The following is a 13,157-nucleotide window of genomic DNA, read 5'->3' on the forward strand; positions in this document are numbered from 1 at the left end:
ACGTATCGCAAGGCCAGCCAATGGCGGGTGGGAGCGGGCCTGGGTGGGGCTCCAGGAGAGGTCACGGGGAGACGGCCACCTAGAGCATTGGGCGGGGCAGAGCCCTGAGGGCCGCTGGCCAATTGGCGCGCTCGTCTGAATGGCGTTTGGCGCGGAGCAGTGACGGCTGCGATAATAGCGAGGCAGCAGTGCAGCTTTCAGAGGGTCCGGGCTCAGAGGGGCTATGATTCGGAGGGTTCTGCCGCACGGCATGGGCCGGGGCCTCTTGACCCGGAGGCCAGGCACGCGCAGAGGAGGCTTTTCTCTGGGTAAAGTTGAGGACCACAAGAGGGTATTGTGGTTCTGGGTTGTCCCCAACCTCCGACTGTGTGTCCTTCAGGACCCGAAACCATGGCCCACACTGGCAGGACAGTGGGTCGGCTTGGGGAAGGGGGTAAGCTTACCTACCAGAGCTTGTAGGGGCTGTGCAGGTGTATGGCTCCCAAGGCGGCCCTTTTCAGGTGGCAGGTCTCACATCATTCTCCATTTAAGCTTACAGTCAGACTGATTGATAATCGGTGGCACAGATGTGCATTAAGTCCTGCCCGTGTTCAGGATGCTGTACTTAGTGCTGTTGCGGTAAAGGAGTGAAGAGAAGACGGGATTCAGTGAATGTTCTGGAAAATGGCTAGAGTGTACCTAGAGAGGGAAAATTTCAATAGACAGTAGGCCAGTTCAAGACTGGATAGAGGCCGGGCGCGGGGCCTGTAATCCTAGCACTTTGGGAGGTCGAGGCGGGTGGATCACCTGAGCTCAAGAGTTCGAGAGCAGCCTGACCAACATGGTGAAACACCGTCTCTACTAAAAATACAAAAATTAGCTAGGTGTGGTGGTGGGCTCCTGTAATCCCAGGTACTCGGGAGGCTGAGGCAGGAGAATCGCTTGAACCCGGAAGGCGAAGGTTGCAATGAGCCGAGATCATGCCATTGCACTCCAGCCTGGGCGACTTAGCGAAACTCCGTCTCAAAAAAAAAAAAAAAAAAATTAGCTAGAACTCAACTTAATGCTTTGCACTGCTAGCTAGTATAACGGTAGAAGTACATGGAGCAGGTGGGAACTGAGATCAGCCTTGGAGGATGTTTACTGGCTTAAGAAAGGTGTGTGTTCCAGTCTCTAAATAACTGAGTGCAGACTAGGAGAAAAATATTGTTCTTATGCAAGGAACTGGCAAAAGCCATCTAGATAGACGGTGTGAGTAGTAGCATGAAATGTAGTGTGGACAGGTAAGCTAAGGCCAGACCAAAGAAAGATTCCAGTGCTGCTGAGAAGAGTTTGAGTGAGGTATGAAATGGCAAAAGGATTCATTTATTTAAGATACTTACTGAGCACTTAGAATATGCCGGGTGTTGCGATAGGCTGGAGATTCAGTGGTGAAGGTAAACACAGCCTCCCCCCTCATGGATTTTAGAGTATGTAACAATACAAACTGCAGTTGTGTCCAAGAGATCATGTAGAGTTTGACCTGGTCTGGGGGTCAGGAAAGGCTTTCCCAAGCAAGGAATTAACTAGGCAAGGAAGTGGACACAGTTTAAAAGCAGAGAGCACGTGTAGGTTCCCTGTGGTGGGAGGAAATAAGGTGCCATCAAGGAACTAAAGGGCCTGGAGTGTAGGGGAGGATAAGATGAACAGAAGCCAGATTGTGCAGTATCTTACAGTCTGTGTTTAAGTCTTTGGACTTTGGTTCTTAGAGTAATGGAAAACTCATTGGAGGGTTTTAAGCAAGAGGGTTTGTGATTAAATTTGTGTTTTGAAAAGATATTTCTAGCTATATTGTAAACATGTTCACAGCAGGGGGTGGGATGGAAGCGGGGAATCAGTGGGAACAGTTAGGATGCTTTTGCATTTGTCCAGTTGAGAGATGATAGTGGCTTGGCCTAGGATGATGGTGGCAGAGGAAGAAAGGGGACAGATTGAGGAGTTACTTGGAAGCCAGAGCCCGCAGGACTTGATTATAGATAGGATATAAATGTAGGTTTGGTGGTGGTGATGGATATCCAGGATAAGCATGGCACCACTTAGCGGTGCCATGCTTCAGAGGGTGCCGTGACTTGGGGTGTGCCAGGGCCTCTTGGTCCAAGGCCTGGAAGACCCAAGTGGGGATGACAGTGCAGTTGAATATGTGAGTTGGGATCAGGAGAGGTCTATGCAGGAGGTAATGTAGAAAATTAATTTTAGGAAATTGAATCTTGCAGTGCTTGGCACAATGCATGAAAAGGGAGACTGATGGCATGTGGACTATTCAGAAAACTGTGGCAACACTGCTGGGTGCAAGGTGACCTTATGAGATGGGCTGACAGTGGGGACTGCCAACTCATGTGTCTGTTTAGCTCACCTTTTCCTGTGCCCATCCTCCAACCCCCCAACCATGTGGGAAGGAAATGTTTGGCCCTCTGACCCTAACTACATCCCACAGACTGGGATGGAAAGGTGTCTGAGATTAAGAAGAAGATCAAGTCGATCCTGCCTGGAAGGTCCTGTGATCTACTGCAAGACACCAGCCACCTGCCTCCCGAGCACTCGGATGTGGTGATCGTGGGAGGTGGGGTGCTTGGCTTGTCTGTGGCCTATTGGCTGAAGAAGCTGGAGAGCAGACGAGGTGCTATTCGAGTGCTAGTGGTGGAACGGGACCACACGGTGAGGTCTGGGGTAGGGCAGAGTCATGAGTGGGGCAAGAAAGATGACTCATTTTATTAAGGACTCTAGCGACAAGGGAAGGAGAGGAGGGGAAGACCTCAATCTCGGGGGGTCCAACGGACAGAGATTGTGCTTTGGACTTTGTTGAGAAATTTTCCTAGGCTCTTCCTCAGTCGAACCAGGAAGCTTGGCAATAAGGTTTGTTCTTTTGAAAGCAGATATCACCATATTGGATTTTTCAAGATCTCATAGCTCTGGTCATGAGAGCCTGCATTCAAGCTATAATTAAGTGTCTCAACTTTCTCTTTTTTTTTTTTTTTTTTTTGAGACAGAGCCTTGCTCTGTCACCCAGGCTGGAGTGCAATGGCACCATCTCAGCTCACTGCAACCTCCACCTCCCAGGTTCAAGTGATTATCCCACCTCAGCCCCCTGAGTAGCTGAGATTACAGGGACACACCCTGATGCCCAGCTATTTTTTGTATTTTTAGTAGAGATGAGGTTTCACCATGTTGCCTAGGCTGGTCTCGAACTCCGAACCTCAAGTGATCTGCCCGCCTTGGCTTCTCAAAGTGCTGGGATTACAGGCATGAGCCACCATTCCCAGCCCTCAACTTGCTTCTTTTGGGTCCCGTTACTTCTGAGGTTTTTTGCATTTTATTGTATTTATTTATTTCGAGACAGGGTCTCGCTCTGTTGCCCAGGCTGGAGTACAGTATAACCTCCACCTCCCAGGCTCAAGTGGTCCTCCCACCTTAGCCTCCAGAGTAGCTGGGACCACAGGCATGCACCACCACACCTGGCTAATTTCTGTATTTTTTGTAGAAATGGGGTTTTGCCACGTTGCCCAGCTGGTCTCGGATTCCTGAACTCAAGCAATCAGCCCGCCTCGGCCTCCCAAAGTGCTGGGATTACAGGCATGAGCCACCCACCCGGCTGGTTTTTACACTTTAGATGTTCCTGTTTGCATTGCCAGCTAGCCACGAGTCTTGCTACTTTACTTCAATCATAACCTTTCATTTTCCAAATGGTAGATCAAACGTTAATCGCCTGCCCTTGGACTTCCAGGCCATTACCATTTTGTACCACTGTGTCAGCTCTTTCCAGATGACTGACCCTCTCTGCTCTGCACATCCGCTGCTAATGATTTTAAACACCGTTGCCTTCAAGTTGACTTACACATGGGTCTTAGATTATAGACTTGCAAATAGGACTCCCCTTCAACTTTAGGTGTATAGCTCGAAGCTTTCATTGCAGTACTCTAGTCACATGTGATAGGGTACTGGTCTACCTCAACTTTTCTTGTCTTTCCACAGTATTCACAGGCCTCCACTGGGCTCTCAGTAGGTGGGATTTGTCAGCAGTTCTCATTGCCTGAGAACATCCAGCTCTCCCTCTTTTCAGCCAGCTTTCTACGGAACATCAATGTAGGTGCAGTGATATCCGGGATGTTGGGGTGGTTACCCCTCCTTTAGCCCAGAGTGGGGAGCAGCCCAGCTAGCAAGGTAGCCAGAGAGCAAGAATGGGTCAGCCAACTAGGAGAGGGGGACCCTGGCCTTTCTTCCTAGTGGTGGTGCCGCAAGGTCTGGGGCACTGAGCTTGGGGAGCTGTGGGGGAAGAAGGCAGGAAAACTCTTTCTGGCATCCTTAAGTCAGTCTCTTTCAGGAGCTTCTCTCTGCACACAGGAGTACCTGGCCGTAGTCGATGCCCCTCCCCTGGACCTCCGGTTCAACCCCTCGGGCTACCTCTTGCTGGCTTCAGAAAAGGATGCTGCAGCCATGGAGAGCAACGTGAAAGTGCAGAGGTGGGTGCCTGGCACAGCCTCTTAGCTGCTTGGCAGCCAAAGGTGTTGGGTGACTCCTGCACCAGGTTAGGAAGTGAGAAAGTGGAGTTGATAAGACAGATCCCTGCGGTCTAGGACCTCAGTGTGTCAGGAAGAAAATACACAGACCTGCAATGCCCTGGGAGTGCTGTACCACGGATATGGACAAAACACTGCGAGGTGCTTCCTAATTTGTCAGATCATGAAAACCACCTGGAACACATCCCAGACCTAATAAACCAGAATCTCTAGGGAAGGAGCCCACAAATCTGGGTTTTTAACAAGAACCTTAAGTCAGGAGTTAGCAAACTTTTTCTGTAAAGGGCCAGATAGTATATATTTTAGGTTTTGCTGGCCGTACAGTCTCTATTCCAACCACTCTGCTATCACAGCATGAAAGCAGCCATAGACAAAAGTGCAAATGAAGGAGTGTGGCTCATTTAAGAAAACAGGCAGCAGGTCGGATTTGGCAACCCCTGCTCTAAGTGATTCTCATGGTCAGGTGAGGGTGGGCATGTTTGTGATGCAATATGGCCAGAGGCTTTATTTGTATGTTTATTTAACAAACACCCAAGTCTCACAGTGACATCAATTAATATCCTAAACGCTGTACAGATATTAACTCATTTAATCATCAGAACATCCCCATTTTACATATGAGGAAACTGAGGCATAAGGCGCTAGTAAGTGGTGGCGGTGGGATTTTATTTGAAGCCAGCAGTCTGGCTTGTGAGTGTTCTGTTGGTGTGTCCGCTATGCTGCCTTTGAGGGACAGTGTCCCAGAGGAGATACCTGTGCTCAGGAACAGGATTGTACAAGGAGTGGAGAGGAGGTGGATCCAGGCAGGAGTGGAGGGAACAAGGTTACCACCTTGTTGTGAAAGTTCATGGAATAGGCTGGGTGCAATGTCTCATGCCTGTAATCCCAGCATTTTGGGAGGCCACGGCAGATGGAACACCTGAGGTCAGGAGTTCGAGACCAGCCTGGCTAACTGGTGAAACCTCATCTCTACTAAAAATACAAAAATTAGCTGGGTGTGGTGGCGTGTGCCTGTAATCCCAGCTACTCCAGAGGCTGAAGCAGGAGAATCGCTTGAACCCAGGAGGAGGAGGTTGCAGTGAGCCGAGATCGCGCCACTGCACTCCAGCCTGGGTGACAGAGCCAGACTCATTGAAAAAAAAAAAAAAAGAAGTCATGGAATAGACTGGGATAGCAGGGAGCTCTGTGTGCTGAAGGGAGACAAGGGAGTAGGGAAGGAAAGGCAGTCAAGGCTGAAGAGCCTGACTAGGAGGCTTGGTCTTCAGCCACTCAGCAATGAGGAAAAATAGGGGCATTTGGGGCAGAGAAGTGACATGACTGAGCTGGACTCCCCACTTGTGGAGTTGGGGTCCATACATCATCCCCCTGCACACTCCCCTCTCTGACACACATACACCGACCCACACGTTTATCTCAGGCAGGAGGGAGCCAAAGTTTCTCTGATGTCTCCTGATCAGCTTCGGAACAAGTTTCCCTGGATAAACACAGAGGGAGTGGCTTTGGCGTCTTATGGTGAGGCTTGCTTGCAGAGGGGACAGCTTTTTTCCTGAAGATGGAGACTAAGGGGTGTTACACGTTGGGAGTCTCGGTACTCCACAGCCAAGCTGAAGGAGGAACACTTCCCTCCTGTGTCACGGGAACTGCCCTGGGCCATGGTAGTTCTCTGTCCTTCAGCAGGCTTTGTCTCTGTGGTTCAGTTGGTTAAGATGATCTTCCCCGGCTTACAAGCCCTAGAGAGGGGTTGGGGGGCACAGGAAATACAATCCAAGAGCAGAAGTCCTCATCCCTCTTTGTGAGTTCTCTTTTTCTTATCACAGGGATGGAGGACGAAGGTTGGTTTGACCCCTGGTGTCTGCTCCAGGGGCTTCGGCGAAAGGTCCAGTCCTTGGGAGTCCTTTTCTGCCAGGGAGAGGTGACACGTGAGTCTGAGCTTGTTTCTTCTAGCAACCAGGGCATAGGCCTAGACTAGGTCTTATCTTCTCACTCACAAGCTAAGCAAGGGCTGGAGGGGGAAAGGGGTCTCCCCGAGAGCAGGTCCTAGGCATCTTGACCTAGGCTCCTCACTGAGCTGCGTTGTGACTTGTGATCTGCTTGATGATTGCACCTGAGCACTGTCCTGTCAGAGTGTGGCCAAGCTCATGCCAGCTCCCTCATCTCTGTTTGCTTCAGTGTCTGTGGGAAAGCTCCCATCCTTCCAGCTTTCTTTCCTTAAGAAACCAGTGAAATCCCCATTTCATTCCTCTTCAGCACCTCTACGGCCTATTTTTCATTTTCTTCTCTGCAGGTTTTGTCTCTTCATCTCAACGCATGTTGACCACAGATGACAAAGCGGTGGTGTTGAAAAGGATCCATGAAGTCCACGTAAGTTTCTAGTCTGTGATGTCCTTTACCAAAATGGAGGGACAGGGAAGGTAGTGACTCTCCTTGTTTTGGTTTTCTTTGACCCACTTTCCAGTATGGGTAAACTAAGGCTCAGGAAGCAGTGCATCTCTCAGGGTGCCTGGTGTGTGGTCCGGGCCTTCCCACCCCTCACCCTCTGGTGTCTGCAGGTGAAGATGGACCGCAGCCTGGAGTACCAGCCTGTGGAATGCGCCATTGTGATCAACGCAGCCGGAGCCTGGTCTGCGCAAATCGCAGCGCTGGCTGGTATTGGAGAGGGGCCGCCTGGCACCCTGCAGGGCACCAAGCTACCTGTGGAGCCGAGGAAAAGGTAACTGCCCTCCGGACAGCTGAGGAGGTTGGTGAGAAAGAAAGAAATGACATCAAAGTTGGATAGCGTGTGTGTGTGTGTGTGTGGTGTGTGTGTGTATGGGGTTGGGGAGAGTGTGTGTGTATGGGGTTGGGGAGGGTGTGTGTGTGTGTGTATGTATGGGGTTGGGGAGAGTGTGTGTGTGTGTGGGGTTGGGGAGGGTGTGTGTGTGTGTGTATGTATGGGGTTGGGGAGAGTGTGTATGTGTGTGTGTATGGGGTTGGGGAGGGTGTGTGTGTGTGTGTGTGGTGTGTGTGTAGGGTTGGGGAAAGTGTATGTGTGTGTGTATGGGGTTGGGGAGGGTGTGTGTGTGTGTATGGGGTTGGGGTGTGTGTGTGTATGGGGTTGGGGAGGGTGTGTGTGTATGGGGTCGGGGAGGGTTGTGTGTGTGTGGGGTTGGGGAGAGTGGGTGTGTGTGTGTGTGTGTGTATGTGGGGTTGAGGAGGGTGTGTGTGTGTGGGGACAGGGTTGGGGAGGGTGTGTGTGTGTGGGGTTGGGAAGGGTGTGTGTGTGTGGGGTTGGGGAGGGTGTGTATGGGGTTGGGGAGGGTGTGTGTGTGTATGGGGTTGGGGAGGGTGTGTGTGTGTGTATGGGGTTGGGGAGAGTGGGTGGGTGTGTGTGTGTGTATGGGGTTGGGGAGAGTGGGTGGGTGTGTGTGTGTGTATGGGGTTGGGGAGGGTGTGTGTGTGTGTGTGGTGTGTGTGTGTAGGGTTGGGGAAAGTGTATGTGTGTGTGTATGGGGTTGGGGAGGGTGTGTGTGTGTGTGTATGGGGTTGGGGTGTGTGTGTGTATGGGGTTGGGGAGGGTGTGTGTGTATGGGGTCGGGGAGGGTGTGTGTGTGTGTGTGGGGTTGGGGAGAGTGGGTGGGTGTGTGTGTGTGTATGGGGTTGGGGAGAGTGGGAGGGTGTGTGTGTGTATGTGGGGTTGAGGAGGGTGTGTGTGTGTGGGGACAGGGTTGGGGAGGGTGTGTGTGTGTGGGGTTGGGGAGGGTGTGTGTGTGGGGGGTTGGGGAGGGTGTGTATGGGGTTGGGGAGGGTGTGTGTGTGTGGGGACAGGGTTGGGGAGGATGTGTGTGTGTGTGTATGGGGTTGGGGATGGTGTGTGTGTGTATGGGGTTGGGGAGGGTGTGTATGTGTGTATGGGGTTGGGGAGGGTGTGTATGTGTGTATGGGGTTGGGGAGGGTGTGTGTGTGTGTGTATGGGGTTGGGGAGGGAGAGTGGGTGTGTGTGTATGGGGTTGGGGAGGGAGGGTGGGTGTGTGTGTGTGTGTATGGGGTTGAGGAGGGTGTGTGTGTGTGGGGACAGGGTTGGGGAGGATGTGTGTGTGTGTGTGTATGGGGTTGGGGATTGTGTGTGTGTGTGTATGGGGTTGGGGAGGGTGTGTGTGTGTGTATGGGGTTGGGGAGGGTGTGTGTGTGTGTATGGGGTTGGGGAGGGTGTGTGTGTGTGTATGTATGGGGTTGGGGAGAGTGTGTATGTGTGTGTGGGGTTGGGGAGGGTGTGTGTGTGTGTATGGGGTTGGGGAGGGGGTGTGTGTGTATATGGGTTGGGGATGGTGTGTGTGTGTATGGGGTTGGGGAGAGTGGGTGGGTGTGTGTGTGTGTATGGGGTTGGGGAGAGTGGGTGTGTGTGTGTGTGTATGGGGTTGGGGAGGGTGTGTGTGTGTGTATGGGGTTGGGGAGAGTGGGCGGGTGTGTGTGTGTGTATGGGGTTGGGGAGAGTGGGTGGGTGTGTGTGTGTGTATGGGGTTGGGGAGGGTGTGTGTGTGTGTGTGGTGTGTGTGTGTAGGGTTGGGGAAAGTGTATGTGTGTGTGTATGGGGTTGGGGAGGGTGTGTGTGTGTGTGTGTATGGGGTTGGGGTGTGTATGGGGTTGGGGAGGGTGTGTGTGTATGGGGTCGGGGAGGGTGTGTGTGTGTGTGTGGGGTTGGGGAGGGTGGGTGTGTGTGTGTATGGGGTTGGGGAGAGTGGGAGGGTGTGTGTGTGTATGTGGGGTTGAGGAGGGTGTGTGTGTGTGGGGACAGGGTTGGGGAGGGTGTGTGTGTGTGGGGTTGGGGAGGGTGTGTGTGTGTGTGTATGGGGTTGGGGAGGGAGGGTGGGTGTGTGTGTATGGGGTTGGGGAGGGAGGGTGGGTGTGTGTGTGTGTGTATGGGGTTGAGGAGGGTGTGTGTGTGGGGACAGGGTTGGGGAGGATGTGTGTGTGTGTGTATGGGGTTGGGGATTGTGTGTGTATGGGGTTGGGGAGGGTGTGTGTGTGTGTATGGGGTTGGGGAGGGTGTGTGTGTGTGTATGGGGTTGGGGAGGGTGTGTGTGTGTGTATGTATGGGGTTGGGGAGAGTGTGTATGTGTGTGTGGGGTTGGGGAGGGTGTGTGTGTGTGTATGGGGTTGGGGAGGGTGTGTGTGTGTGTGTGGGGTTGGGGAGGGGGTGTGTGTGTATATGGGTTGGGGATGGTGTGTGTGTGTATGGGGTTGGGGAGGGTGTGTGTGTGTGTGTATGGGGTTGGGGAGGGTGTGTGTGTGTGTGTATGGGGTTGGGGAGGGTGTGTGTGTGTATGGGGTTGGGGAGGGGGTGTGTGTGTGTGGGGTTGGGGAGGGTGTGTGTGTGTGTGGGGTTGGGGAGGGGGTGTGTGTGTGTGGACGGGGTTGGGGAGGGTTGCAGGCCATGCTGTTTCTGCAGTTCATAACTGCATTAGGGGTGTGTGTGTGTGCTGGGTTGGGTAGAGTGTATGTGGGGGGGTTGGGGAGGGTGTGTGTGTGTGTGTGTGCATGTGTATGGGGTTGGGGAGGGGGTGTGTGTGTGTGTGTGTGTGTATGGGGTCAGGGAGGGTGTGTGTGTGGGGACAGGGTTGGGGAGGGTGTGTGGGGGTAGGGGTGGACAGGGTTGGGGAGGGTGTGTGTGTGTATGGGGTTGGGGAGGGTGTGTGTGTGTGTGTATGGGGTTGGGGAGGGTGTGTGTGTGTGTGTATGGGGTTGGGGAGGGTGTGTGTGTGTATGGGGTTGGGGAGGGGGTGTGTGTGTGTGGACGGGGTTGGGGAGGGTTGCAGGCCATGCTGTTTCTGCAGTTCATAACTGCATTAGGGGTGTGTGTGTGTGCTGGGTTGGGTAGAGTGTATGTGGGGGGGTTGGGGAGGGTGTGTGTGTGTGTGTGTGCATGTGTATGGGGTTGGGGAGGGTGTGTGTGTGTGTGTGTGTGTGTGTGTGTATGGGGTCAGGGAGGGTGTGTGTGTGGGGACAGGGTTGGGGAGGGTGTGTGGGGGTGGGGGTGGACGGGGTTGGGGAGGGTGTGTGGGGGTGCGGGGTAGACAGGGTTGGGGAGGGTGTGTGGGGTGCGGGGTGGGCGGGGTTGGGGAGGGTTGCCGGCCATGCTGTTTCTGCAGTTCGTAACCGCACTGGTTGTGGCAGGTATGTGTATGTGTGGCACTGCCCCCAGGGACCAGGCCTAGAGACTCCGCTTGTTGCAGACACCAGTGGAGCCTATTTTCGCCGGGAAGGATTAGGTAGCAACTACCTAGGTGGTCGTAGCCCCACTGAGGTAAGCTGAGTGGGGTGGGACATGCTGGCAAGGAGACATAGAATAATTGTCACGAAACAATCAGGCTTTTGGCCAGGCACAGTAGCTCATGCCTGTAATCTCGGCATTTTGGGAGGCCAAGGCAGGTGGATCACCTGAGGTTAGGAGTTTGAGACCAGCCTGACCAACATGGCAAAACCCCGTCTCTACTAAAAATACAAAACTTAGCTGGGCGTGGTGCTGGGCGCCTGTAGTCCCAGCTACTTGGGAGGCTGAGGCAGGAGAATCACTTGAACCCGGGAGGCTGAGGTTGCAGTGAGCCAAGATTGAGCCATTGCACTCCAGCCTGGGCAACAAGAGCAAAACTCCATCTCAAAAAAAAAAAAGAAAAGAAAAAGAATCAGCCTTTTTTGGGGGGCTGTGTGCTGTGTTAATTGATATTAGAGCCCCCTCCAGATTTGAACTGGGACCATTTCTCCCCAGCCCCTACCTGCACAGGGATTGTTAAACAAGTCTGGGCCTGTCCTTGTGTCCCAGGCAATGTAAGCGTTGTCCCCACCTCTCACTCCAGCAGGAAGAACCGGACCCGGCGAACCTGGAAGTGGACCATGATTTCTTCCAGGACAAGGTGTGGCCCCATTTGGCCCTGAGGGTCCCAGCTTTTGAGACTCTGAAGGTAACTGGCAAGGGCTGGTTTTCCTTTTTATTTTTGGACATTGGATGGGACAGATGACAGTGGAGCACATTGGTCCCCTCGGACCTGTGACTGCCGTAGTCCCTCCATGTCACAACTGCTAAGGAATTTCTTGGACACATCCCATCCCATAGACCCCTCAGCAGCAGGTAGAGGGTACTTTGTGCTGACCCCTGAGGAGGAGTGAGGATGGAGTGTGGCTACAGCCTTCCTGAGAACCCCAGTGTTTTGTGCACCCGCAGGTTCAGAGCGCCTGGGCCGGCTATTACGACTACAACACCTTTGACCAGAATGGCGTGGTGGGCCCCCACCCGCTAGTTGTCAACATGTACTTTGCTACTGGCTTCAGTGGTCACGGGCTCCAGCAGGCCCCTGGCGTTGGGCGAGCTGTAGCAGAGATGGTACTGAAGGGCAGGTTCCAGACCATCGACCTGAGCCCCTTCCTCTTTACCCGCTTTTACTTGGGAGAGAAGATCCAGGAGAACAACATCATCTGAGCATGCGTGCTCTGCACTGGCTCCACTGGCTTGCATCCTGGCTGTGTTCACAGCCTTCTTTGCTGCTTCCATCTTCCCTAGCACTGTGCCAGGCCTTCTCCCCCTCCCCAGTGTCCTCTCCTCTCAGGCAGGCCATTGCACCCATATGGCTGGGCAGGCACAGGCACTGAGGCCCAGGCCAATAGCGAGTGATGAGCGGGATCCTAGGACTGATCTGTAGCCCATGCTGATGTCACCCACCAGGGCAATCCATCTGGAGGCCTGATCACCCTGGCCCAGGACTGGCTCCATCCTGGCACTGACCAGGAAAGACTGCCTCTGACCCTCTTAGCAGACAGAGCCCAGGCATGGGAGCACTCTGGGACAGCCTGGCTCAGGTTTATTGATTTTCGTCTGTTTACCCTATCCATTAATCAATACATGTAATTAACTCCTTCCCTCCAGTCTTCTGTCTCTTCTTTTCATTGTACAGCAGGAGCTTTTGAAGCACCCCATTAGCCTTATGCCAGGACAGGGAGTTTTTTTTAAAAAAACAAAACAAAACACGAGCACAAACCCACCTTTCATTAGTTAAATCCTTGAGCGGTGCAGTATCACACAGATTCTGTGTCCGTAGTCTTAGCAGGAAGATTGGGAATTTGGCGTAAACCATGCCACTGTTTCCGTGAACCCAAGTTACTTTTTCCCAGATTACTCTGGTTTTGTTTGGTGTGCCACGAGAAGTCGCTGTGTGGTTCTTTGCTTTGTGTACATGAGCACATCTCTTGCCCAAATAGAATTCAGTTTCATCCCAGGCATAAATGCTGAAATTTTAAGAAGAGCTGTGTGCCCCCTTTGGTTCTGGAAACCACACGTACAGCCAGCAAAAATGGCCTTGGACCACAGCCTTCCTGTTCCCAGCAAGCCTCCACAGGCTCCAAGATGGCAGACAGAGTCCTTCTTAGATCCTAGGTGGTAGGCACTTGCTTGTAAGCAAGTGCCTCCCATTCCTGAGTTCCTGCGGGGAGTTTGGTTGTAAAGAAGAGGGATGGGTTTGTCCATCTATTCTACCAAAATTTATTCAGCCCAGCTGTTGGCCAGGGTCAGGGTCACATGTTGAGATACACCAGCAAGCAAAACATAGTCATGTCTTTGCTGGAACTTTCATAGCCCTGCCCCTCCTAGCCCTTCACCCC

The 13,157-nt window shown here is 52.9% G+C and overlaps 1 protein-coding gene across 11 annotated transcripts; it reads left to right on the forward strand.

Moving 5' to 3' along the window:
- Positions 1-61: 61 nt before the first annotated feature.
- On the forward strand, positions 62-12,420 carry FOXRED1 (FAD dependent oxidoreductase domain containing 1). 11 transcript variants are annotated; one of them, XM_008973318.4, is made up of 11 exons: positions 62-308; positions 2,453-2,673; positions 3,988-4,098; positions 4,357-4,475; positions 5,950-6,044; positions 6,350-6,451; positions 6,817-6,893; positions 7,082-7,242; positions 10,683-10,812; positions 11,366-11,467; positions 11,728-12,420. In XM_008973318.4, exons 1-11 carry the CDS (start codon positions 224-226, stop codon positions 11,980-11,982), a joined length of 1,458 nt encoding a protein of 485 aa, XP_008971566.1. In that variant the 5' UTR covers positions 62-223; the 3' UTR covers positions 11,983-12,420. The 11 variants fall into 11 exon arrangements, with proteins under 11 accessions (XP_008971566.1, XP_003819944.1, XP_003819945.1 ...); XM_003819896.5 differs by having other exon boundaries at positions 64-308; positions 11,363-11,467; XM_003819897.7 differs by having other exon boundaries at positions 67-433; positions 11,363-11,467.
- The last annotated feature ends 737 nt before the right edge of the window (positions 12,421-13,157 follow it).

Source organism: Pan paniscus, chromosome 9 (genome assembly GCF_029289425.2).
Source record: "Pan paniscus chromosome 9, NHGRI_mPanPan1-v2.0_pri, whole genome shotgun sequence".
NCBI classification, from domain to species: Eukaryota; Metazoa; Chordata; class Mammalia; order Primates; family Hominidae; genus Pan; species Pan paniscus.

Coding starts and splice junctions, on each gene's coding strand:
- FOXRED1 (XM_003819896.5), top strand. CDS start 224: ATGATTCGGAGGGTTCTGCCGCACGGCATGGGCCGGGGCCTCTTGACC. Junction 4,476..5,949: donor AGCAACGTGAAAGTGCAGAG/GTGGGTGCCTGG, acceptor CGTTTATCTCAG/GCAGGAGGGAGCCAAAGTTT. Junction 6,452..6,816: donor CTGCCAGGGAGAGGTGACAC/GTGAGTCTGAGC, acceptor TCTTCTCTGCAG/GTTTTGTCTCTTCATCTCAA.